A 27,567-nucleotide genomic window follows, 5' to 3' on the forward strand; every position below is an offset into this window, starting at 1 on the left:
TGCTAGCGATATCAAGATTGAGTATATGCTGTTAAGCCTACAAGAGATTTATTGATCTACTTTATTATTGTATTAAGGACACTGTAATGTGGTCATCCGTGTCAAATAAAGCACTTGACTTTTCTGCACAACAATTAAAGTTCTTAGTTTCTATTATAAAAATCTACAACGAAAGCACAGCGAATTGAACCAACAATTACAATATTTATTACTAGGACTTAAGATGACGTTAGTTTATTAGGTCTTCGTAGTTATTTTTAGACATAGCATCCACAAAAGAACAAAGACTAATGAGAGCTCTTGTCTTTTATTTAGGTTTAGTTCTGCTCTCAAACACTGATAATATATTAGAGAATGAACTTGATTACATCACAGAAAGGCCTCTCAAAAATCAAATGTTCAAGCAAACATTTTACAAAGTGATCACTGCAGACACAAGCACGGTCCGATTGGATTCCACAAGATGATCCATTCATTTTCTACCCCATGTCCCATGTTTGGGGTCGCTGGAGCCTATCTCAGCTGCCCACAAGATGATGAAAGTGATATTTTAAAAAAGCCAATTCCTTTGACGCACTTTCGTTTTCCCCTGACTTTATTACCTTTATGAACCACTTCTTTCAGGACTTCATGAAAGCTCTTTCCTATCTCTCAATTGGAACGACTGGAACACCGAAGAACAGAACAGCAATACGGCATTTTCTGCCCACTCACTCTCGCTTGTTTCAATGCTACACTCAAGCTGCTTGACCATCATGTGCATTAAGCCGCAAAGAAGAAAAACAGACGTGATGTCATATGCAACCCAGCGATTGGCCAAGTAGGTTTAACACAATATGGTGAAACATTTGATATACACTTTAAGTACCGTATTTTTCAGAGTATAAGTCGCTCCGGAGTATAAGTCGCACCGGCCGAAAATGCATAATAAAGAAGGAAAAAAAACATATATGTCGCACTGAAGTATAAGTCGCATTTTTTGTGGAAATTTATTTGATAAAACCCAACACCAAGAATAGACATTTGAAAGGCAATTTAAAATAAATAAAGAATAGTGAACAACAGGCTGAATAAGTGGACGTTATATGAGGCATAAATAACCAACTGAGAACGTGCCTGGTATGTTAACGTAACATATTATGGTAAGGGTCATTCAAATAACTATAACATATAGAACATGCTATACGTTTACCAAACAATCTGTCACTCCTAATCGCTAAATCCCATGAAATCTTATACGTCTAGTCTCTTACGTGAATGAGCTAAATAATATTATTTGATATTTTACGGTAATGTGTTAATAATTTCACACACAAGTCGCACCCTCCGGCCAAACTATGAAAAAAACTGCGACTTGTAGTCCGAAAAATACGGTATACCTATCTTTACAGTCAGCACACACTTCTTACAGGACTGGAGTTATTTGTAATTGCATGTGCGCGTTATAATGTACACGCATCGCAGCATGAAATGAAAACTACGATCTTATAGAAGCTGCACACTGACACGCTAAAGCAGGGGTCCCCAAACTACGGATCCGGCCCGCCAGCGTCCAAATCAGGCCCGCGGGAAGTCCCAAGTATAAAAAAATAAAATAAATTCTGTCTTTTCTTATCCACTTTGTACCGCTTGCTACTCACGGTGTCTCCTAGCCGCTCAGGCAAATCATATTGTCTAAAAATGTATTTTCTCATCGATAACGTGACATCTCGGCGCGGAAAGTGCGCTATATACAGTATATCTAATATGTATATATATACAGCCCGGCCCCCGGCCAAATTGTTTTAACCCAATGCGGCCCCCGAGTCAAAAAGTTTGGGGACCCCGCTCTTAAAGTCTATCCAATTTACTTCATGTAGCTATAATGTAGTGTAATGTGCTGAAATGTGAGGGGTGCAGTTAGTCTAAGGAGATTGAAACACACCTGAGGGCTCTGCTAAGTTTCTCGTAGTTCATGGTGGGTTTGTTCTTGCGCTGGCCCCACTTCTGTGCCACCAGCTCAGGCTGGTTGAGTTTGAACTCCCCTTCCTCGCCCACCCAGGAAATGCAGTCTCTTGCGTCTTTGTCCGTCAGCAACTCCAGCAGGAACTGCCACAATTGGATCTGACCGTTGTTGCCTGGAACCACAAGAGACATTTGCTGCATTACCATTATTATTATTACTACTACTACTACTACTACTACTACTACTACTATTATTCTGGAACTACTACAACTACAACTACATAAATGATAAATGGGTTATACTTGTATAGCGCTTTTCTACCTTCAAGGTACTCAAAGCACTTTGACAGTATTTCCACATTCACCCATTCACACACACATTCACACACTGATGGCGGGAGCTGCCATGCAAGGCGCTAACCAGCAGCCATCAGGAGCAAGGGTGAAGTGTCTTGCCCAAGGACACAACGGACGTGACTAGGATGGTAGAAACTACAACCACTATTATTATTAGAGATGTCCGATAATGGCTTTTTTGCCGAGATCCGATTTGCCGATATTGTCCAACTCTTAATTACCGATTCGATATCAACCGATACCGATATATATAGTCGTGGAATTAACACATTATTATGCCTAATTTTGTTGTGATGCCCCGCTGGATGCATTAAACAATGTAACAAGGTTTTCCAAAATAAATAAACTCAAGTTACGGAAAAAAATGCCAACATGGCACTGCCATATTTATTATTGAAGTCACAAAGTGCATTCTTTTTTTTAACATGCCTCAAAACAGCAGCTTGGAATTTGGGACATGCTCTCCCTGAGAGAGCATGTCTCCCTGAGAGAGCATGAGGAGGTTGAGGTAGGTGGGGTTGGGGTGTATATTGTAGCGTCCCGGAAGAGTTAGTGCTGCAAGGGGTTCTGGGTATTTGTTCTGTTGTGTTTATGTTGTGTTACGGTGCGGATGTTCTCTCGAAACGTGTTTTCATTCTTGTTTGGTGTGGGTTCACTGTGTGGCGCATATTTGTAACAGTCTTAAAGTTGTTTATACGGCTACCCTCAGTGTGACCTGTATGGATGTTCACTTGGGTGTGTGTGAAAAGCCGTAGGTATTATGTGGTTGGACCGGCACGCAAAGGCAGTGCCTTTATGGTTTATTGGCGCTCTGTTCTTCTCCCTACGTCCGTGTACCACTCCGTACAGCGGCGTTTTAAAAAGTCATAAATTTTACTTTTTGAAAACGATACCGATAATTTACGATATTACATTTTAAAGCATTTATCGGCCGATAATATCGGCAGTCCGATATTGTCGGACATCTCTAATTATTATTATTCTGGAAGCAAATGTATCGAATAAACCAGGAAGTACAACTTGGAAAAACTTTCGGGACATCACGCAAGATCTAAGCTTCAAAATAATAAACTGTTTTGCTTTTACAATGAAAGGGTACCCGTGATGGCAAGGAGGACAAAAATATCATGATGGCCGTAGAACTGGAAATGGAACAAAACAAGTGGTACACGTGTCTCTGTCCTGGCTGCTTAGGACACTAAAACTATTCAAAGTATAGTGTAAGGATGTGAAGAGACTCACCTTCCAGACACACACTCACAATTTGTGTCACATGTCCTGGTTGTTAATGTTTGGGTATTACTATTCAGCAGTTCACTCACTTATATATATTTGTATTTTTATACTTTATACCTGTCATCAAAGGGTGAATAGTTTTAGTTTACTTTCATTATTCAGTGGTTGACTTATTTTTAGACTTGTATGACACAAAAGAAACATTGCCTGTGCATTTAATAAAGATGTTGTAATGGCCGCATTTTATCCTTGGGACTGATTATTGTTATTTGTAATATTACCTAGGGCTTTATAATATTACCTAGGGCTAGGCGATGAAATGATATCAATATATATTGGAATAGACATGTAATCAATATCAAAAATGCGTTTGACAGCATGTTCGCTAATTGTTTTTCTTCGTAGAAAGACACTCGCTCTCTGGTAACTCAGTAACACAGGAAGTGAGCACTGAGCAGAGAGTGTGACACGCTAATAGCCAATCATGTAACAGTATCACTTTTGGTTGCGCCATCTTTTTGTGTTGCCGTTGATTATTTGCAAGGAGTGAGAACAAAAACTAAAAATTATTGCTGCAGAGAGCAAATAAATTATTGATTAAACAGGAAAAGTCACCTCGACAGTATGACATTTTTTTTTCTATAACAGACTGTAGTCTGACTAATGTGGTCTGTAAATTATGCAAAGGGTTTGTCGCTACCAAGACTGGTAATACACACCACCAGTGCTCATGCTTTAGAGTACAGCTGTAATTTCCTGGCACTAAACCTGCAGGAAAATATTCTTCTCAGGTTTCTCTTTGTTTCATTTTCACATTTTGCACTCTATTTTCTTACACTTTGTTAAGCATTTTCAACATATTTCTTATTTTTCCACCTTCATTTTAAGAGGTTATTGTTAAGTGTTTATTGTGATTTCAGAGTTGTGTTTGCGTTGATTGTTTTCCATGGTTGTGTTGACATTTCTTTTACTTTATGCCTTTTTAGCTGAAGGGATTATAATCAGAGAAAGCTTATATTTTAAATAAAAATGGTTACATTTAATATATTTTTCTTTTGGTCCTTATTTTCGATAGGTAATAAAAAATATCAGTAATTATTAGGGATGTAACGGTATTGTAAATACTGCATTACCGCGGTTTCAAAATTCTCACTATGCCGGGTTGAGTGACGATAAACGATAGCTGGGAGTACACTCGCGGGTGTAGTTTTTTCTGGCACTGAGTGAGCCAGTCTGAGAAGCAAACCACATTTCCCATAATCCCCTGTGCAGCGCAGCTCAGTAAAAGATAACGCCAAACACATAGGAGCACAACGGAAAACTCAAGTGAATGGATTGTCCCGCAAATATAAAATCGGACATTTGGACGCATTTTGGCTTTGCAGTCAAGGAAAATAAAGAGAAGAAAACGTGACAGACAAGCAAAATACAGTTTGCATATCTTGCCAGACCGTGATTGTCTACAAGTCTGGAAATACGAGCAACATGAGAAATCACTTGATAAATCATCACCCGGAAAAGATTATTGACGCTAAACCAAGATGTATGCTAGGCTAAACATGAATTTTCGAGGCGTTTCAAATTATAAATAAATGATAAATGGGTTATACTTGTATAGCGCTTTTCTACCTTCAAGGTACTCAAAGCGCTTTGACAGTATTTCCACATTCACCCAGCAGCCATCAGGAGCAAGGGTGAAGTGTCTTGCCCAAGGACACAACGGACGTAACTAGGATGGTAGAAGGTGGGGATTGAACCCCAGTAACCAGCAACCGTCCGATTGCTGGCACGGCCACTCTACCCACTTCGCCACGCCGTTTTCCTCATGACAACCGGTTTACAATGTCAGATTAAAGACTGAAACTGAAAGTTTTTAACGCTTGATTGTTACTTGAAACACTGGTCCTTCACTGTTCTTTGCACTTTAAAAATACCTCTTGGTAGTAATAAATAGGATACCAAACATTTGAGCATTAGGTTTGTGTTTATTTACAGTAAGTGTGATTATCCTTAACATAAGTAGACATTTTAATTGTCCACACTAATTTTTTTTTTTTTTTACATTACTGCAATAATATTGTACTATAGCCTTAATAGTACCGTAATAATATTGTACCCTGAGAGTTTTAATATTTTTACATCCCTAAAAATGATCGCTATCGACCAATATAAAACACTTATATCGTGATACAGTTTTCAGCCATATCGCCCAGCCTATGACTTTGAAATTGTGTCTGACCTTTAGGGTTCCACTGTACGTTCCAACCCATCTTGTGTATTAATACGTGACAGAGAGCAGCAGATGGGTATCGACGTGGGCCTACCTGTGCGGTTGCCAGGTGAACTGCGCTCCTCTCCTGAGATGCGAGGCGTTCGAGGCCCACGGTTTTGCTTCATCACCTTAATGGCAGTGGGTGTGCTGACTTGAGCCGGGATTATCTGCACAGCTGGAGAGCGAGCGGGGGTGAGGGGCAAGAAAGATTGTCCACCGATCAAAACAAAGCAGTCAGATGCTTTCGGGGGAAAAAAGCTTTTATTGGCCAGCAAAACTCACGTTGATCAATTGTGACCGTGGCATCCCCTCCAGACTGGTCCTGGCTCGCCAACACATCTGAAAAATTAAAACGTTCACTCGGCAAAAAAGTCACAGAACCTATAATCATATATATTTACCTATATCTGTATATCTGTATATATATATATATATATATATATATATATATATATATATATATATATATATATATATATATATATATATATATATATATATACACACATATATATATATATATATATATATACACATATATATATATATATATGTATATATATATATATATATATATATATATATATATATATATATATATATATATATATATATATATATATATATATATATATATATATATATATATATATATATATATACTGTATATAGATATCAGTGGCGTGCAGTCACTAGAGGCAGGGGAGGCACGGCCTCACCTGCCATCATGGAAAGAAAAAAAAAAGTAAAAAGAAAAATTTTTTATTAAATTGTTATATGTATCCAGTGATTATACTAAAGTTATTTTCCATTTAACTTCACCAGTTTTAGATTATTTTTATTTTTATTTTCACATTTGCCGTTCAAATACTGAAAAGAGACGGTGCGGTGATCACCAGCCAGTTGAGGCACGTCACTGCGTTGTGCCTCACCATGGATTGTGCGCAATGACTTGGCTAACTGCTGGCCTGCTGTGCAGTGAGACCGTATTGCTATATGAACTATATTATACATTTCCATAGTTTAGTTAGCTGAGGTATATAATGTACAGTGTATTTTGTCAACAACTGTATGTGTGTAACGTATTTCTTGTGCTGAGCGATCATAAAACTGGAGGCTCGTCTCATAACCCCGCCTCCTGGTGCCAAGCACCTCCGCCGCAGAATGCACCACCCGACGGGAGCGCCACACCAACCCAAGCCCACACCCAAACCCTCCACGTGCAAGACCGAATCCACCCAAAAAAAGTCACTTAACAAGAAGCCAAAAAGTGCAAAAACAACAATGCTCGCGCGGCGCGCCGGAGGAGCCGTGAACAGGGACACAACATTAGGTACACCTGCAGACTGCAGCGCGGATTTCATATTTCATTCATTCACAACTCTTCCAACACAAACACCACTGCTCCCGCACTTATAAGTAAAGGTAAGACCATAATAAAGTTTTTTTTATTAAATGTGCTTTTTTGTGTGCTACAGTTTGTAAGTGTAAAGTTAAAGTTAAGTTAAAGTACCAATGATTGTCACACACACACTAGGTGTGGTGAAATTTGTCCTCTGCATTTGACCCATCCCCTTGATCACCCCCTGGGAGGTGAGGGGAGCAGTGGGCAGCAGCGGCGCCGTGCCTGGGAATCATTTTTGGTGATTCAACCCCCAATTCCAACCCTTGATGCTGAGTGCCAAGCAGGGTAGAATGCTGGTATGAGCTTTTAAACATAACCCGTTAACTGCTGCCAATCAAATGGTGAATAAGATGCTCTTTAGGGTTCATATGTTTGTAAATCTGACTGTGATGAAGTCAGTGCCTCACCTGACATGAACCTCACCGCACGCCACTGATATATATTATAAAAAAATCAAAACCATGGTTGCTTACATTTGCGTAGCAGCTCAAGGTGACTCCACAGTATCTCTCCGTTTGGCACTTTCTGAAGGAATTCATCTTGGTTGAAAGAGCAGAGGTCACGACCTGGGATGTGAATGCTGCCGATTTCCATCTCGTCTATACTGAATTCCTTCATAACCCACACGGCCCAGTGGATCACTTGGTCAGCTGTCCACAGGAGCGGATCTAACGGGAACAAATACCAACATGTTGCATTGATTTGTCACAATAATGGAGCTCCTCTTTCCGCTATAGGTTGTATTCAGTCATGTGACTTTTAAACAAAAGTAAACAAAGTGGTGGGCCACCAAACCAACACGGCTATTGTGCAGCAAACAGAGTGCGACTATTGGAGCCCGTAAGGGGCCTAGATCCTACCATTTAAAGCAGATACGAGTGAAAAAATTTAAGTATGCAATGGAATCTATCCCTATACGTTATCAAAAAAGGTTTTGTCGAGTGATCATAAGGATTATTCGTCTGTCGCATTCCCAGACATGTCAAACTATCAGGTGCTCCAGACGTCATTCTACACGACAAAACAGATGAAAACTTAGAAAAGCATGAAGGTCTACAAAATATGTGTGTGGCTGGGTCAAAGAAATTGATATAAAAACTCTCACGGATGAATCATGCATCGTTATTGCGTGGCTAATGTTGCTTTTCATGATTTAACTTTGCTTCTACTTCCATGTTTGTTGCTGCTGCACGTGTCATTACCAGTACACGTGGTTTTCCACGTCTTTATCAAAATATAACTATAGATCAGGGGTCACCAACGCGGTGCCCGCGGGCACCAGGTAGCCCGTAAGGACCAGATGAGTAGCCCGCCGGCCTGTTCTAAAAATAGCTCAAATAGCAGCACTTACCAGTGAGCTGCCTCTATTTTTTAAATTGTATTTATTTACTAGCAAGCTGGTCTCGCTTTGCCCGACATTTTTAATTCTAAGAGAGACAAAACTCAAATAGAATTTGAAAATCCAAAAAAATTTTTAAAGACTTGGTCTTCACTTGTTTAAATACATTCATTAATTTTTTTACTTTGCTTCTTATAACTTTCAGAAAGACAATTTTAGAGAAAAAATACAACCTTAAAAATGATTTTATGATTTTTAAACACATATACCTTTTTTACCTTTTAAATTCCTTCCTCTTCTTTCCTGACAATTTAAATCAATGTTCAAGTACATTTATTTTTTTTATTGTAAAGAACAATAAATACATTTTAATTTAATTCTTCATTTTAGCTTCTGTTTTTTAGACGAAGAATATTTGTGAAATATTTCTTCAAACTTATTATGATTAAAATTCAAAACAATTATTCTGGCAAATCTAGAAAATCTGTAGAATCAAATTTAAATCTTATTTCAAAGTCTTTTGAATTTATTTTAAAATGTTTGTTTTGGAAAATCTAGAAGAAATAATGATTTGTCTTTGTTAGAAATATAGCTTGGTCCAATTTGTTATATATTCTAACAAAGTGCAGATTGGATTTTAACCTATTTAAAACATGTCATCAAAATTCTAAAATTAATCTTAATCAGGAAAAATTACTAATGATGTTCCATAAATTCTTTTTTAAAGTTTTTCTCTTCTTTTTTTCGGTTGAATTTTGAATTTTAAAGAGTCGAAATTGAAGATAAACTATGTTTCAAAATTTAATTGTCATTATTTTCATGTTTTCTCCTCTTTTAAACCGTTCAATTAAGTGTAAATATCATTAATTATAAATAATAACATAGAGTTAAAGGTAAATTGAGCAAATTGGCTATTTCTGGCAATTTATTTAAGTGTGTATCAAACTGGTAGCCCTTCGCATTAATCAGTACCCAAGAAGTAGCTCTTGGTTTCAAAAAGGTTGGTGACCTCTGCTATAGATGTTAGCATTGTGTATATGCTGAAAGCTTCATTTATGATTGTTGCCATTTATAAAAGCTTAACTCTTTTAGGTTTTGCTCACATTTGCTTTCTTTTATTTAGACTCGCCAAGTTGGTGCTTTGCAAAAGACTCGTAGCAAACATTTGTTTGAAGAACGCTCTAACAAGACAAAATACAAATTATATCAAAATAATACTTAAATGGGATAAACGAAACGTTGAAAGCATGTCATACAAACCTTTGACAAGTGTGTCTATGAATGTTCTCCTTCATCCAGGTCATTGAAATCTCAGGGCATTCAATCGATCACAACTGGACTGTTCGGTTTGTCTTAGAAAACGTTTCGCCTCTTATCCAAGTATCAGTTCGTGCTCATAGACTTAGATTGGTCAGATCTAGTCTTTAACGAAGTGATCACTGCAAACTTGTACGTTCTTCGACTCTGCTCCCTTGGACTGCAGTGCGTGCCACTTTTGTCGTCTTCTTTTGTAAAATCTTGCACTCTTTCGGCCTTCTTGAATACCTTTCAAGGAACTCTGATGAAGGTTTTAACCTTACGCGATTTGAAAGGTTGTAACAGCTTAAAACAACACAAATATAGGGCATTTATCTTTGAGAAAGGCAAAATGCCGCCCGGAACGCTATGACACAGATGATTGCTGGCCCACCACTTCGAGCGTAACATAGTCAATGAGTCGAACGTGACGTCAGGTGAATACAACCTATAGGCTAGCTTTTTTTCCCCTGCCCTTTTTCCTCACCGTATGGTATGCCGAGTCGCACTTGCTCTTTGCGGTAGCCTTCCAGTGCGGCGGCCCAGCGTGTGACCTGCTCCGAGGTCTCGTCGGACAGGCCAGACCGCTCTACAGCGATGAGCTGTCCCTCCTCCACTAGGGAGCCTTCCTCCCCGGCGGCGTCCGGGTCGATCACCACCTCCACTGTCTCCACCGGTTTCACAATCTCCAAAATGTTCAACTTCTCCTCACCTGGACAAGAGAGTGGGGGGGTTAAAAGGGAAATGTCGAGTTTGAGTGTATAGCATTGGGTGACTTGGAAGATTGTGATCAAGTGAGCACCTGGTTTGGTAATAATCTGCAAGCTGAGCTGCACAGTGCCGTCTGTTTTGACGCCCTGATCGAAGAGGCTGTGATCAGGGTGCAGCTGGAAGGAAGAACCGTAATCCTCAAATATGTTTTTCATGTTATACACACAAATATCAAAAGCTTCAAATTTCAAACCAATAAGGGGCAGCAGCTGTACCAGCAGTAGGATGCCTGGCATGAGAGATTGGTGTTTTCCACCAGTGAGTCGCAAGATGCTTGGTAAAGATGTGATGTTTGTGAACGAGTGGAGTCTTTTGAACAGCTCTTTTAAGTAAACGACGATAACGTATTTACAGTTGTGAGACGTTTGTTTGCGAGGAGACGTTCTTAATTGTGCGTTAGGGAGGGGCAATATGGCTTAACATCTATATCGGGATACATGTTGAAGCCTCCTGCAATAATGATATACCGTAAATGAAGATATATTATTTGGTATGATAATAGAACCATTTAAAAACTACTTGCAAAGGGTCTTAATTTGGCACCTGACGTATGCAGTAACATATTGAATTGTTTATGTATTATTTTATCCAAATTATTATTAAACTACTCGCTAATTTACTGTTAATATCTGGTTGATTTATGTTAAAACACAGTTATATCTACACCTCTGTTAAAATGTACTAAGCAATTTTGTTTCTGTTGTTTGGATACTTTACATCAGTTTTGGGTGATACTACAAATTAGCGTATCGATTAAAATTTTCAAGATCATTGAATGATTATATTTTTTTATAAAATTATAATCAGACAAAAACACAGGATGGTGGTGTAACAACATCAATTAAATATTAAAATTATATCCTACTATTGGCTCTGATTTGAATATTTTGTTTTTTGCCCTTAAAGCCCTCCTGTGTCCAGGGACTTATTTGTTGACTTTATAAACAATTTTTAAAAATTACAAAATATTTTTGGCGTATTAAAAATATTGATCTAACCACTGTAGTCTCGATTAGATACTGATATTATACTCTCTATCGTTTCTGTCGATATTTGTATCAATCTACTCATCTTTGTTTACATTCGAGAGCCAGAGCTTGCGGTTAGCATATTGTCCTACAGTATGTAGTGTAGCATGTTTAGCTATTCCTCATACTCCAGTAAGGATGGGAAATGATAAGATTTTTTCAGTTCTGATTTCCTTTTTGATTTTGCATAAGAATTCGGTTCTTTATTGATTCTCATTTGGATGAAAAGATAAACAAGTTGATTAGCATTAACTTTGTTTTGTTTCGAGAAACATGAATGTACAAACTCAACAGTAAGGGTTTTAAGAGACCGACAACCTCCATCGGGTGCCAGGATCAGGGTTCCTAAGTCAGAAAAAGAAAAAAAATGAAAATAATAATAATAAAATTAATAATGTGCTGTACAAATAAACAAAATATTGCAAAAAAAAATTATTTTAGAAGACTATGAGCTGACCACTCAAAAGTAAAAGTATACGTCAGGTCGTGACAAAAACAAGCAACTCAAGGCCAATAAAACTGTGCATTGTGCAATTCTGCAACCATCAGCCATTAACATTAACCATTATTTTGCAAAAAACTAAAGATATTCGTTTTTTTCAGGAAGGATATGAGATTTCCTCTGACTCATTACGATGTGTTTGCTTTGAACAATTCTTAGACACTGAGACAGGAAGGAGGCACGCGCAGCATGCCAGTCATGCGCTGTTTTGTCACGATTTTCATGATAAATATTGATTTCATGTTCACAGTCATAATAGCAACTTTTACAGTGAGTTGTAAACATGACAGATGTGTTAGTTAGTTAGTTACCTGCAGTACATTGCTGACATCGCCGCCGTTGCTGCTGGTGGAGATTCACTTACGGCTCAGGCGGGATGGTAAACGCATCATTCATTCAAAGCTTTCACATGCTGTGTGTGCTGATGTTTCTGCTAGTATTTCCTCTCCCTTTGATTAAATATCCACTTTGAAAGTATTGCAAGTTGCCCTGTTGTCTTCCTTCACGTGAATAATTATCTAGCTTATGTGCCGTTTCCGCTGCGTGCGTGGTGACGTCACACGCTTTTACAGGAATAGATAAGGGAATCGTTAACAAAACTGGCAAATGATCCCCAGAAATCGAAACACTGGGAGCCGGTTCTCAAAAGAACCAGTTTTCGATTCTCCTCCCTATTCTGCAGTGATACGTGTAAGAAATATATTTTATTTACTGCCATGGAGGCAAGGATTACTGACATAGAAGTGGCTTTGCACTGGGGAGAGACGTTAGCTATTAACGAGAATGCTACAGTGCGTTGAGGATGCCTTTGTTTGCTTGTCGGTGTCAAGTTTGCAGGACATAGGTAGAATATGTCACTAACATGCATTATCACAATATAACAATAGTATTAAAAGCTCCATCGTCAGCTAAATGTATATAATTTTTGTTGTATATATCACATAATCCTATCATGCACCTCAATAGAACGAGATAGGACGCAGAAGTTATTTAACTTTAAGGAGATTAATTAAGATGAAGAGACCCAAGGCTTAATAGGTTCATTAAATTTTTGATTAGGAGCGTGACCCAGCCGCACTGAATTTTTAATAGCTGTAAATTTCATCCATCCATTCATTAGAATCATCAAAATGATCAAGAAATTGAAAAAATGATTATGAAATATGACACTCAGCGTGTTGTGGTGACTAATTTAGGTCCCCACGAGTCATCAAGGGGTGATGATTGGTGCAGCAATCAAACCAGTTGAGAACCACTGCTTTACACTCAGAGCCGTGCATGGAGAAAGTATGGACACCAAGGACCATGCTTGGAAGCATGCAATTACAGCCGTTCTGATGTTAGTTTTCATGATTAAATAAACCAAAAATTATAAGTCTCAATACAGTTCTAAACATATTCCATCTCATACACTTACAATAACACATGCTTTTATTTAGTCAAATTATAATTTTGCGCCCGTAATTGATGTACTTTGCTGGATACATACAACGTATTACCCTCATTTTGCCAAAATCCTCATTAGCTTTGGACCAACAATTACAGAGAAATCATGACTTGTTTGTAGTATGTCAACTGTGGTGGCCGCCTCCAATGTATTGTTTGTGGTCACCGCGCTATATTTATATGCCTGTGCTTTTACTGTGACAAATCATAGCTTCCTGATTTCATTATCACCATATTACCTTGAATACTGAACTAATGCTGCTTTTTACAGCAATACTTATTAGTTTAGTTTGGTTTATTGGTGACACATGCAGAAAAAGTGCAATTTTGAAGCAACGTTTTGTCAGGCAAAGTCTGTTACTTCACTGTTACTGAGAGTGCGATACACCATGTTTCCCATGTGTATTCATGCTTGCTTACCTCACACAATAAACTATTGTTATTGGCTCTACAGTCTTACCACGGAAACCTTCACTTCCTATGTTTCCTCTTTTCTGTCTTGGTTGCGGAAAATGTATGCATTGCTTCCTGCATTTTTTGCGAGCGGTGCATCCCCATGCAGCACAACAGAGCATGTTTGCAGGGCAAACACTTGGCAAGGACTCTTCATCTAAAAGAAATGTATAATGAGGAAGTGCAGTGTCCCTAAACTGCGGCTTCAAACTGGTACGTAACATGGCGCCCTGTAGTCACATGAGCGTCTTTTGACCAATTTAGGAGATCACTTGAAACCGGGTTGTCCATACTATATATTCTATACACAACTCTTTTCACACTGACCCACTGTTCCCCCATGAGGTGCAAATTAGTATGACATAAGACAGAAATAATTTCTTTAAACTGACTTGCTGTTCCCCCATGAGGAGCAAATTGGTATTACATAAGACAGAAAAAACGTCTTTAAGGTTGTTTTGTGCAATTGTCACTATAAAATATATCTAATTATATATATGAATTAATATATTAAACACAAACAGTGTTACCTGAATGTCCTGCAAGCATATGTCATATGCTTCTAGTGGGATCTGGATGCGTGGCTCCAAAAGCTTCTTCAAATTGCCCACTGGCTCGTTGATGTCGATGTCTTGCTGAATTAGATCCGATGCCATAATGGTCTGTTCCTCCATGCTACAAGCAAGAGAGAGAAAAAAAGTCTGTGTAACGTCATGCCACTATGGAAGAAAAGTATGGTGAAGAAATGCATCTTTCTCACCCTTCCTCCAGGCATCCTTGTTTTTCACGTTCGTCGATCTCGATCTCTATCATCTCTTCTCCTTCGCCCTTTGACATGGTCTCAAGAGTCGAGCTGCAGAAATGTGATGGACACACTGTTACACTTGTGCTTTATTCCAAAAAGGACATTGTTCCAAATAATGAATTGTGTTTTACATCTGTATGCTTTAGGTTTGTTTAAAAACAAGTCGTTGTGATGTTTTCGGGTTGAGCGGGAACATCTCATGAAAATTGGAGCCATGTTTTAACGGGACAGTGACTGTATGAAAAACATGAAGGCATGTCATTTCTGTCACTGGTTGCACGTTTAATCGCATTATATGACATGTCTTTATTACCCACACAAGTGAGTGAACATTCCCTGGGTTCACTTTTTCTTCCCAAAACAAATGTATGTCCCTCTCTAGCTACAGTTTAAACTAATGCTAGCGGATCTTTCAGGATTCCCTGTGACATTTCTACGGCAACCAATGGCGGTGATGTTTGTAACTCAAATGATTGTTTGCAACTTAAAGCATAACATTTACTGGGTAGACAGTTCTTATCTCAAAACACTCTTGAGTTGGCGTACTCTTAAGTTGAGGTACAACTGTAAATTATTCTGGGGGCTACATTTTCAGAAAAATATAACTTAGGAAAACAGGAAGTGTTAAGTGAGCAATGGGAATGACACGCTAAACTATCAAGTTTGATTGCGCCATCTTGCTGTCTCGCTGTTGATTCTCTGCATGGAATGAGAAGGGAAACTACAAATGAGTGCTGCAGAGAGCGAATAAGTTGTCAAAAAGACAGGAAAAGCCACCTCAAATGTTTGGAAGTTTTTGGGATTCTTTCAAACGGACCGTAGTCATTCGCCGTGTTCATCTTTTCTTTTCAACCCTTGTCTATCTACTATTCGGATGTGCGGAAACAACAGGTAGGAACTAAAGTGCAGGACTGTATAAATAAAACAAATAACAAAATATAACAAATGTGCAACTTTAAAATAATAATTTGGTCCAATAATATTTCAATAATAATCACTGTATAACATAAATTAATTTTTATACTTAAATTACAATAACTGACCAAATTTAATGTTACACAGACAACGTAACTTCCTGTCAGTAAATCTGCAAAAAAAATTATTCTCAGGTTTCTTTAAGTTTACATTTTCACACTTTGCACTATTTTCAAGTGGTAGAAAATGGATGGATGGATGGATGCACGATTCTGTTACACTTTTTAAAACGCCGCTGTGTACACAGACGTAGGAAGAAATACAGAGCGCCAATAAACCTTAAAAGGCACTGCCTTTGCGTGCCGGCCCAGTCACACAATATCTACGTCTTTTGACACACTCACAATTAAATGCAAGGCATACAGGTCACACTGAGGGTGACCGTATAAACAACTTTAACACTGTTACAAATATGCGCCACACTGTGAACCCACACCAAACAAGAATGACAAACACATTTCGGGAGAGAAAACATCCGCACCGTAACACAACATAAACACAACAGAACAAATACCCAGAACCCCTTGCAGCACGAACTCTTCCAGGACGCTACAATATACACCCCCCCGCAACCCCCCTCACCTCAACCTCCTAATGCTCTCTCAGGGAGAGCTTGTCCCAAATTCCAAGCTGCTGTTTTGAGGCATGTTCAAAAAAAATAATACACTTTGTGACTTGAGTTGAAGTTGTTCTTATTTTGGAAAACTTTGTTACATTGTTTAATGCGTCCAGCGGGCATCACAACAAAATTAGGCATAATAATGTGTTAATTCCACAACTGTATATATCGGTGTCGGTTGATATCGGCATCGGTAATTAAGAGTTGGAGAATATCGGAATATCGTCAAAAAAGCCAATTATCGGACATCTCTAATAAAAACGGTTGTACTTTTTGCTAACAGTTCATCAAATTTTTTTTTACATTTGTGCTTATTTTACATAAGGATTGTGAATGATAGGCAAAGTTCCCCCAAAATTAAGTTCCTCTTTAACACGCAGGCCTGATCTGATGTAATTCAGAGACCTCATGTGGCCCCCGGCCTGCCAGTAGAATATCTATCAGAGTGTGCATGTTGTCTGAGGGCCTGTCAGCCTCCACTGGGGCAGTTGACCTCCTGTCTGCTACAGCTGCTAGCGTTTAGCAACACTCGAGGGCGAGGCTTTGGCTTTTAGAGGCCAAACGCTAGGCCTTAAGAAATACACACTTAAAATGTCCGTTTACGTTTAGTAAACACGTTGTGGGAATCACATTAGCCACGAATTCAACGTCAATGCCGAGCAAGTTAGTCGGTGACGCTGGCGGAAATAGCCAAAAAAAAAAAAAGTTAGCAACATTCCCGAAAGCCGTCGAAGGCGTGGGGCGAGGCAAGCAGAAGAAACACTTAATCGTTTAAACAAAAACACCCAGTGTTTTTGACTGTTTTTTAAACTAAATACATGCGTTCGGTAACATGTTGGGACTGTGAATGGGGCAAAGTTTTAGAAACGGAAATAGAATAAACGGAAACAAAACAGCATAGGGCAAATGGAAAGGAGCCGGAAATCCTGGCAAAGGTTTAACTGCGTTGATACTTCCGAGAGCAGCACGGCTCAGCAAGACACGCGTTGTTAAGAGGGTAAAGTAGAAGTGAACATAGCGACTAAACGTATATTTTATCTTAAATTAATGCATTTTTTTTATTGCGGACAAAGCTGAGCGGCGCCATTTATCTTTTGACTACGTGTGTTAATGCACGGAGTGGTTAGCGGGCGGCTAAGCTAATTCTCACCGCGGGTAACTTCCGACTTTCAAAGTCAAATGTACAGCTATGTATATCTTCTCGGTGGTTAAACGGCGATCATAGCGGTGTTATAAACATCACATTTTGTGCCGTTTTTCCTCTTTAAATATAGGCGGCCTTCCACGCGAGGCTAACGATGGCTAGCTCTGCGATGCTAGCAGCAAAATAGCGGGAATAGAGCAGAAGTGTGGCTAACAAAATGGACGCACTTTGTTATTCCACTTCGTTTAGGAAAGTAGACCAAACCATACCTGGAAACAAGGTCTTTGGAAACAATGATGGAATTGAACCAATAGTGGGTGATAGGCAGAGTATATTCCCTCAGTCAAGGCGAACTTTTTGGTCACAACTACACACTCAACAACACCGAGGAGGGCGGAGACTAACTGGCATGACTGAAGTTAGCCTCAAAAAGTTGCCTGGAAAGCAAACACGACCGTCTGAACTTGTTTGTGTTCCCGAATCAAACACACTAACAAATCCAAGCAGCATTTTGTGCCTCAATTATTATCAACAAATAACGTGTTTTGACAAAATGAGGAAGTCGAAAACAAGATAGTCCGCACAGTCCACCCACAAAAAGAAGTCATGATATATATATAAAAAAAGAAAATGTTGCACAAAACAAGCATGTACGTTTTTAAATGATTATTGATCATGATTAAAAAAACAAATGTTGCACAATACACGCATGTACGTTTTAAATGAAGAACCAATTTTGTGTACCCTCCTGACAGCAAAATCTGCAGGTTTGTGAATCTGTTTTCTTCTCTTGTGTTGTCTTGAGTTTTTAAAGATGCCAACTCAATAAACATAAGTATGTGGCATATATTATTTGTGCTCTCCTGTATGTACAATAATGTATTACCAAAACACAGGGTCCATGTATTTCCACACACTCCCGATTATGTACTGCTGTAATTATAACCATTGCTAATAACACGATTAATCTGTTCATCAGCATAAATACAATTCCACAGATTAGTTTGCAAATCTTGGGTTTAGACCTTACTGTTACAAGATCTAGGTTACATTATGTGGGGTTATTTTCGTCGTTATACTCGATTTTTCACCAGTTCACAACGACTTTTATTTTGAAATTCACCCGCCACACAGAATGTTGATGTACATTTCCGGTACGGACTTCTTCGAAACAAAAGTACGTGCGTAAATGTTGCTTCACTTTTAAATGTGTATGTAAATACACGATAATTATATTATCTTACTGAGACAAATGGTTAGGAGTGAAACAATGCTTTCATTGATTAACGCTTAGTGCCATACTGTTTGTCTTAAATGTAAACCATTCCAATAACGTTGACATTGGGATTCTTTTATTCTGAAAGGAGTCGGACAGGAAAGCGTGTTGTTGCTGGTTGGACACAGGCGAGCCAAGATGGCGGAGTACCTGGCGTCGATTTTTGGGACAGAAAAAGACAAGTATGTAGTTTTTTTAAAAGATTATATTGTTATGTGCACCCTTCTCTGCATATTCGAAGTTAAATAACACACTCCTGCTTGTTAATATATTGATTAATTTTGGAATAGCTCACGTTTCTGCAGCGGCTAATGCGAGCTATAGCTGCTAGGCTAGCTAACACTTGGTGGCTAGTTAGCTTAATGCCACGCCGCTAGTGTTTTATGGCCTGTGGCATCAATGTGGATAATAGTACTAGAATTCTATCTTAAGATAATTGGTTAGGTAAATCAATAATATAGCTTAAATTCCTATACACCGGAAGTGGTCAATTTTGCCAGAACAGGCGCGTAATCGGCTGCTATCTATTGGAGTCTTTGTTTCAATGAAAAACCATGTAGCATCTCCGCACGATTCTCAAAATACGATTGCTGTTTATGCTCCCTAAATATTCCTCTACATCACATGGTAGATTAATAATATACGCGTTTTATAGATTAACTGTTTCCATAAGCACCGTATTATGTTTTTTCATTCATTCGTTCATTAGTAGTTAATTGACTTTCATAAATGAGTGTTACATCTTATAATACAAATATTGAATTATTAATGAATAAATATGGTAATAATTGGAGTCATTACCATTGTTTGACAAATCGGTTTATGGCTCTATTTGGATTATAATTAAGTTATATGCAGTATAACATTTCTCATTTTCAGTCATTTTAAATTGTCTCGTGTTTTTCTCTCCCCAGAGTAAACTGCTCTTTTTACTTCAAAATCGGTGCCTGTCGACATGGAGACCGCTGTTCTCGATTACACAATAAGCCAACGTTCAGCCAGGTAAGATCATCATTTAGTTTACTATAACTACAATATTATGAGCTTTGATTTAGGTTTTACTCTTGTCAATTTATAAAATTGTTTGTTCTCACAAATGTACCACAGCCACAACATGAAATGCACATTCATTCATACATGTTATATGCAACTTTGCAAAATGACTGACCTTTAATCGTCCTTGTGATGCAGACAATTGCTCTCCTGAACATTTACCGCAACCCTCAAAACAGCGCTCAGTCTGCTGATGGCCTCACCTGTAAGTCTCCAATCCACACATATTAAATCAAAAGAAAGTCTTGCTTAACTGTTTGTTGTTCTCCGTTATTACCGCTAGGTGCCATCAGCGACATGGAGATGCAGGAGCACTATGATGAGTTTTTTGAGGTACCTTGAAGATTATAGATGCTTCTTATTCTTGCTTGCAACCATTTCTGCACAGCTGTGGACTAAGATCCTAATACATTCTGCTAAACAGCATGTGCAATCTATAAAATAGTGTGCTACCGTATTTTTCAGACTATAAGTCGCAGTTTTTTCATAGTTTGGCCGGGGGTGCGACTTATACTCAGGAGCGACTTATGTGTGAAATTATTAATACATTACCGTAAAATATCAAATAATATTATTTAGCTCATTCATGTAAGAGACTAGACGTATAAGATTTAGCGATTAGGAGTGACAGATTGTTTGGTAAACGTATAGCATGTTCTATATGTTATAGTTATTTGAATGACTCTTACCATAATATGTTACGTTAACATACCAGGCACATTCTCGGTTGGTTATTTATGCGTCATATAACGTACACTTATTCAGCCTGTTGTTCACTATTCTTTATTTATTTTAAATTGCCTTTCAAATGTCTAAATGTCTATTCTTGGTGTTGGGTTTTATCATATAAATTTCCCCCAAAAATGCGACTTATACTCCAGTGCGACTTATATATGTTTTTTTCCTTCTTTATTAAGCATTTTCGGCCGGTGCGACTTATACTCCGAAAAATACGGTATTAGTGGGCGTGTTTCATCTACCATATTTTCCGGAGTATAAGTCGCACCGGCCGAAAATGCATAACAAAGAAGGAAAAAAACATATATAAGTCGCACTGGAGTATAAGTCGCATTTTTTGGGGAAATTCATTTGATAAAACCCAACACCTAGAATAGACTTTTGAAAGGCAATTTAAAATAAATAAAGAATAGTGAACAACAGGCTGAATAAGTGTACGTTATATGACGCATAAATAACCAACTGAGAACGTGCCTGGTATGTTAACGTAACATATTATGGTAAGAGTCATTCAAATAACTATAACATATAGAAAATGCTATACGTTTACCAAACAATCTGTCACTCCTAATCGCTAAATCCGATGAAATCTTATACGTCTAGTCTCTTACGTGAATGAGCTAAACAATATTATTTGATATTTTACGGTAATGTGTTAATAATTTCACACATAAGTCGCTCCTGAGTATAAGTCGCACCCCCGGCCAAACTATGAAAAAAACTGCGACTTATAGTCTAAAAAATACGGTACTAATACTGCGTTTGCAATTGAAAAATGGTGCAGACCGCCTTATTTAAAGGCCTACTGAAATTATTTTTTAAAATTTAAACGGGGATAGCAGATCCATTCTGTGTGTCATACTTGATCATTTCGCGATATTGCCATATTTTTGCTGAAAGGATAGAGAACATCGACAATAAAGTTCGCAACTTTTGGTCGCTGATAAAAAAAAGCCTTGCCTGTACCGGAAGTAGCGTGACGTCACAGGTTGAAAGGCTCCTCACATTTCCCCATTGTTTACACCAGCAGCGCGAGCGATTCGGACCGAGAAAGCGACGATTACCCCATTAATTTGAGCCAGGATGAAAGATTCGTGGATGAGGTACGTGAGAGTGAAGGACTAGAGTGCAGTGCAGGACGCATCTTTTTTCGCTCTGACCGTAACTTAGGTACAAGCTGGCTCATTGGATTCCACACTCTCTCCTTTTTCTATTGTGGATCACGGATTTGTATTTTAAACCACCTCGGACACTATATCCTCTTGAAAATGAGAGTCAAGAACGCGAAATGGACATTCACAGTGACTTTTATCTCCGCGACAATACATCGGCGAAGCACTTTAGCTACGGAGCTAACGTGATAGCATCGGGCTTAACTGCAGATAGAAACAAAATAAATAAACCCCTGACTGGAAGGATAGACAGAAAATCAACAATACTATTAAACCATGGACCTGTAAATACACGGTTAATGCTTTCCAGCCTGGCGAAGCTTAACAATGCTGTTGCTAACGACGCCATTGAAGCTAACTTAGCAACGGAACCTCACAGAGCTATGCTAAAAACATTTAGCTATCCACCTACGCCAGCCGGCCCTCATCTGCTCATCAACACCCATGCTCATCTGCGTTCCAGCGATCGATGGCGCGACGAAGGACTTCACCCGATCATCCGTGCGGTCGGCGGCTAGCGTCGGATAGCGCGTCTGCTATCCAAGTCAAAGTCCTCCTGGTTGTGTTGCTGCAGCCAGCCGCTAATACACCGATCCCACCTACAACTTTCTTCTTTGCAGTCTTCAGTGTTCATTAAACAAATTGCAAAAGATTCAACAACACAGATGTCCAGAATACTGTGGAATTTTGCGATGAAAACAGAGCTTTTTGTATTGGATACAATGTGTCCGAATACTTCCGTTTCAACGATTGACGTCACGCGCATACGTCATCATACATAGACGTTTTCAACCAGAAGTTTAGCAGGAAATTTAAAATTGCACTTTATAAGTTAACCCGGCCGTATTGCCATGTGTTGCAATGTTAAAATTTCATCATTGATATATAAACTATCAGACTGCGTGGTCGTAGTGGGTTTCAGTAGGCCTTTAAAAGAGGATTTTGCATGTACCGTACGGGGGATCACCACAGAGACACTATTTACTGCACATCCATGTTATCATGCTCCTACCTGTGGCGTTTTGCTGTTTTCAAACAAGCAAGACACATCCGCCACTTTGTATGGGCATTTTAGAAGCAGTCTTGCATTGCATCTACATTGACAACACTTTTTTATATTTTCTTTACCGCTGAAGGTGCATGAGAGGGAAGCTGCACTACTGTGCTCAAGATGCAAAAAAAATTCATATATCATATATAATATATATTACTAATATATATTGTTTGTGAAAAAACAAATGTCATTTCAAAAAAATTAAATGACACCAAAACTACTCATCAATTGAATTAGTTTTAATCAGCCCCTTAAATCATGCAGCAGCCATGAAATAATGGATCATGTGTCCATTTTTTTTTTTTTATGACCATCCAAATATGTTATAACGTACACGTAGGACTGAGGATTCTCTGTCCATCATTTGTCTTGGCATCGCAAACACTCTCACAGAGGTGTGTGTAACTATCAGTTTGCGCTTCCTTTTCAAATGTGCAAAATAAAGCGCAAAGTAGTACTCTCGAAACGGTGATGAGTGTTGACAAATCGCATTGCATGTGCTGTATAATTTTACTTGCATCTTCTCCTCCCAGTATTGTGAGTGTTTTGATGATCAGTATATATTTTGCATTTTAATGAAAACAGACGCAAAATGGATTGCTTGTTAAAAAAAAAAAAAATTTTTTTTGGAAGAATGCATTTTTTTAAAATTTGTTTTTAGTCTATTTCAATTCAGCAATAAGGAGCTTTTCTAACCTATAAAATGTTTTGAAAAGGTTTCATTTTAATTATAATACCAAATAATACATTTCGTGAATCTGTTTTTAAACGAGAACCGTGTTAAATCAAATTGTCAACCCAAGAATGGGATTGAATTGTTAGGTGACCAAAGATTCACACCCCTACATTTTACCCGGGTTGTAAGATCAAAATTTGGTTACCGGTAAATTTGAGTACAGTAAGCGAACAAAATACAAATAAAAAATCCTTACCTTGTTGTAAACTGCTCAAATGATATGAAAAAACTTCAAACTGCCAGCAGGTAATTCTTCCATAAATCTAATTTATAATAATAATAAAATCCAATTATAATATGCAATTACATATTTTGCAGTGTTTCTTTTTAGGAAAGTGCAGCGATCAGTCTGAACATTACAAATCAAAAAATCTAATTAACACTATATGTATCCTCACAACCCTAATAAAAACACCATTAATACGTGTAGTAGTTCTGTTTACTTCCTTGATATGATTTGAGTTTTCACAAAGCTTTCTCTCTGGTCTTCTTAGGAGGTCTTCACAGAGATGGAAGAAAAGTATGGTGAGGTGGAGGAGATGAACGTGTGCGACAACCTCGGGGACCACCTGGTGGGGAATGTGTACGTGAAGGTGAGTGTCAGAACTTTAAATTGCTGAGAAAAAGGAAAGAAAATAAACCCTCAAGAGCCCTGTGATCACCTCTCCTTAGTTCCGCTGTGAAGAGGATGCCGAGAAGGCAGTGATCGACTTGAACAACCGGTGGTTTAACGGGCAGCCCATCCATGCGGAGCTCTCCCCTGTAACGGACTTCAGAGAAGCCTGCTGTCGCCAGTATGAAATGGGGTGAGTGCGAGCTGACTACTCGACGGACAACCAGAGTAGGCTAGAGGTTGGGACAGAGAACTGTGATTTACAGCCTTAGGGAAGAAGAGATGAATTAGATTGAGAAGATAGATGGGCCTGGGTACAACAAATACTGAATCAATGAGTAATGTTTTTTTTTCTTTTACAAAAACCTTTTACATACATTTTAAATGTTTAAAAATACTAAGGAAAACCTAGTACCGTAATTTCCGGACTATAAGCCGCTACTTTCCCCCCTCGTTCTGGTCCCTGCGGCTTATACAACGGTGCGGCTTATTTACGGCCTGTTCTTCTCCGACACCGACGAAGAGGATTTCGGTGGTTTTAGTACGCAGGAGGAAGACGATGACACAATGATTAAAGACTGACTTTTCATATACCGGTAGGCTGGTTATTTTGATAACGTACAGGCGAGCACTTTGTATTACTTTGCACCGTTGTATTATTTGTACTCTGCACGAATGCTTTTCGCCATGTCAAAGATGTGAAAGTTTGATTGAATGATTGAAAGATTTATTGTTAATAAATGGGACGCTTTGCGTTCCCAAACAGTCATCTCTGTCCCGACAATCCCCTCCGTGGTAGCAGGAACCCCTACATACTACGGTAATTACACATCAAAACCCTGCGGCTTATAGTCGGGTGCGGCTTATATATGGAGCAATCTGTATTTTCCCCTAAATTTAGCTGGTGCGGCTTATAGTCAGGTGCGGCTTATAGTCCGGAAATTACGGTATTTGAATTTCCCTTCAAGGATCATAGTTGATGTGATATACTTAATTATTTAATGAAACCATGGGTTGAAAGGACTGACCTTTTGAGCTAAATATTGTCACATGTACATATTCTACTTGTAACAAAATGAACTGCAACCTTTTAGACTTTCACATGTAAGTGACTTGGGCACATCCCCAGCTTACTCCAGCTAAGATATTTCCTCTAGCATTCACCATTTTACATCTAACATTTTACCCCCTTCTCTGCAAATCGCCTTCATTTCAGTTTTCTTGTTCACAGCTATTATCCTGGAGGGTGTGGCTCTGTGACAATTTTTGCTTCAAAATACAACCCAATGGGACTTTAGATATTACTTTTTACCAAGTTTTGAGAAAATATTTAGTAAAACAAAACAAAAAATGTTTGTGAATGACATTCTGACAATAAAATTGCATTTTGTGCCAAAATATTCAGGTATTTTTTTAAAGTCAATTCAAATTTTGCAAGTAATTTACTGTGAATATTTATGATAAATCACAATTCATTAATGTGATCTGAAAGAAAAACTATTATTTTGACAGCACTTGCTAATCATTAAAAAGTGTTACAACCCATACAAAACTTGGATTTGTAGTGCCTGAATTGTGCCATTTGCCAGTTGCTCCCAAGCGGTCAAGCCCATCATACATTAAGAAACAGCAGCTTCTAATCTTGACACAAAAACAGGCAACATCTGCATTTTTAATCCTCAAAAATCAGTAAATCATGTGTAATTTTGTTGTGTGCCCATTTTATTTAAACTGACCATAAATAAGACATGTCTTTAAAACTCAATAGACAGCTACACCTTTTGTGTTAGCTTTCAGTTCAAATCTTGTTTAAGTCGCCCCAGACTATGCAAGTTTTATCAACTCAGTTCCCCTGAATGTAAGATCATCTGACCCGTTTTATGGAAATGGTAACAGTTGCATCTCTGCAGGTCACTGGTGTGTGAGTGACGGGGGTGGGGGAAAGCTCTGACTAGCTACTAAATTTTTTGGCGCCACCAGTATGGAATGTATAACTATCGACCTTGAAAAATAGGAAGGCCGTGGTAAAAATTACCATCTTATAGTCGTGTCATTGGGTCAGTTTGGCATCTTTTTCTTGTCTTTCCTCCACTCTAAAACGAAAATGTAATCTTTCCACAGGGAATGCACTCGGGGTGGTTTCTGCAACTTCATGCATCTGAAGCCTATCTCACGCGAGTTGAGGAGAGAGCTGTATGGACGTCGTAGGAAGGGGTACATGTTGAAACACGTCCATCTGATTCAAACAACTGTTAAAGCTAATATTCCTTATCTGTCCCTCTCCTTTTTACACCTGCAGCCGTCACAGGTCCCGCTCACGCTCCAGGGAGCGACGATCCCGCTCGAGGGACAGGGACAGGGATAGAGATAGAGGCCGGGGGGGCGGCCGTGACCACGATAGACGCCGCTCCAGAGACAGAGAGCGCTCGGGACGCTTCTGAGCCCCAAAGCCAGAACTACTTCTTGCTTCCTTGTACCATCCGCACCATTTTTTTTTTTTTAAGTTTGTACCCTCCTGTTCCCGCGTTTATTGTAGGAAGAATGGTGTCAGATTTTTGAAGCTGCGACAGCTTTAAGTAACTTGTGTTATGTACTGAAATGACTTTCACCCCATTAAAATTTTTACGTAATGTGATGGCGATTCTGTGTACGTCGTTCTCATACTTGGCATGCAGTTTGTGATGTTTGTCTTATCTCAGTAGTAACTAACCATTAGAGACATGCTGGTGCAGTGCAGTGGACAGCCCAGATTGAGCACAAGGGAGACGAGAATCAAAGCCATGGCTTCACATTCCAGGTACAATTTGTAATGTCACTTAAGTTTAGCTGTGTCACAAGTGTGGATTAAATACCAGGACACGCACCGGTGGAGGTGGACTTTTAGGAGGACAAATATCCAGCAGCAGGACCACTATTTGCTCAATAATGTCTCCCAGTGCAGGGTCAGGACTCGTAGATGAGACACTAGGACAAAGGCTAATAAATTTGCTGGAAGGGGTGGAGATCTGACACATTCACCAGATTGTCCAACACATGCCTGAAACTAATTCAAGTCTTGGAGGACTGGAGACCATCATGTGCATGTGTGCATAAAGGTACGCGGAGGTCATACTCTACTGTAAAAATGCACTTTAATGAACTAGGTTTGCATTGATAAGGTGTAGAACAGCCATGTAGTGCCATCCTTTTTACTTACATTAGAACCACAAAATGATTGCACTTCTACAAACTTGTTGCACAATAATACATTTATGGACTCTTCCGTGGTATAAATGCCTCACAGGAAGAAAAACAAATCTGTACTTGTAATTGACAAGAACAAAGTAGGAAATT

The 27,567-nt window shown here is 38.7% G+C and overlaps 2 protein-coding genes across 3 annotated transcripts in view; one reads left to right on the forward strand and one right to left on the reverse strand.

Annotated features, from left to right (window-relative positions):
* The window catches only part of LOC133664405 (GA-binding protein alpha chain-like), a 20,560-nt gene extending 2,650 nt beyond the window's left edge, over positions 1-17,910 (reverse strand). The window contains exons 1-9 of one of the 2 annotated variants that reach the window (XM_062069010.1): positions 14,986-15,070; positions 14,810-14,902; positions 14,580-14,724; positions 10,652-10,736; positions 10,337-10,561; positions 7,688-7,882; positions 6,092-6,148; positions 5,862-5,984; positions 1,925-2,117 (exon numbers count right to left, since the gene is read on the reverse strand). In XM_062069010.1, coding sequence (XP_061924994.1) covers positions 1,925-2,117; positions 5,862-5,984; positions 6,092-6,148; positions 7,688-7,882; positions 10,337-10,561; positions 10,652-10,736; positions 14,580-14,724; positions 14,810-14,886 — 1,100 coding nt within the window. In that variant the 5' untranslated portion in view covers positions 14,887-14,902; positions 14,986-15,070. Of the gene's footprint in view, positions 1-1,924; positions 2,118-5,861; positions 5,985-6,091; positions 6,149-7,687; positions 7,883-10,336; positions 10,562-10,651; positions 10,737-14,579; positions 14,725-14,809; positions 14,903-14,985; positions 15,071-17,861 lie in introns of those variants that run through there. The other variant, XM_062069011.1, reaches the window with a different exon arrangement.
* On the forward strand, positions 17,319-26,875 carry LOC133664413 (splicing factor U2AF 35 kDa subunit). The gene is made up of 9 exons (XM_062069020.1): positions 17,319-17,445; positions 18,957-19,050; positions 19,783-19,870; positions 20,060-20,126; positions 20,205-20,254; positions 24,116-24,214; positions 24,294-24,427; positions 26,356-26,448; positions 26,534-26,875. The coding sequence occupies exons 2-9, from the start codon at positions 19,007-19,009 to the stop codon at positions 26,673-26,675; spliced, it is 717 nt and encodes a 238-aa protein (XP_061925004.1). The 5' UTR covers positions 17,319-17,445; positions 18,957-19,006; the 3' UTR covers positions 26,676-26,875.
* The last annotated feature ends 692 nt before the right edge of the window (positions 26,876-27,567 follow it).

This window comes from Entelurus aequoreus, linkage group LG14 (assembly GCF_033978785.1).
Source record: "Entelurus aequoreus isolate RoL-2023_Sb linkage group LG14, RoL_Eaeq_v1.1, whole genome shotgun sequence".
Lineage (NCBI taxonomy): Eukaryota > Metazoa > Chordata > Actinopteri > Syngnathiformes > Syngnathidae > Entelurus > Entelurus aequoreus.

Bases quoted from the DNA above. Each gene is read 5' to 3' on its own strand.
- LOC133664413 (XM_062069020.1), top strand. From the start codon at position 19,007: ATGGCGGAGTACCTGGCGTCGATTTTTGGGACAGAAAAAGACAA. The intron at 20,127-20,204 runs GTAAGTCTCCAA...TATTACCGCTAG, and splicing joins GTCTGCTGATGGCCTCACCT to GTGCCATCAGCGACATGGAG. The intron at 24,428-26,355 runs GTGAGTGCGAGC...ATCTTTCCACAG, and splicing joins TGTCGCCAGTATGAAATGGG to GGAATGCACTCGGGGTGGTT.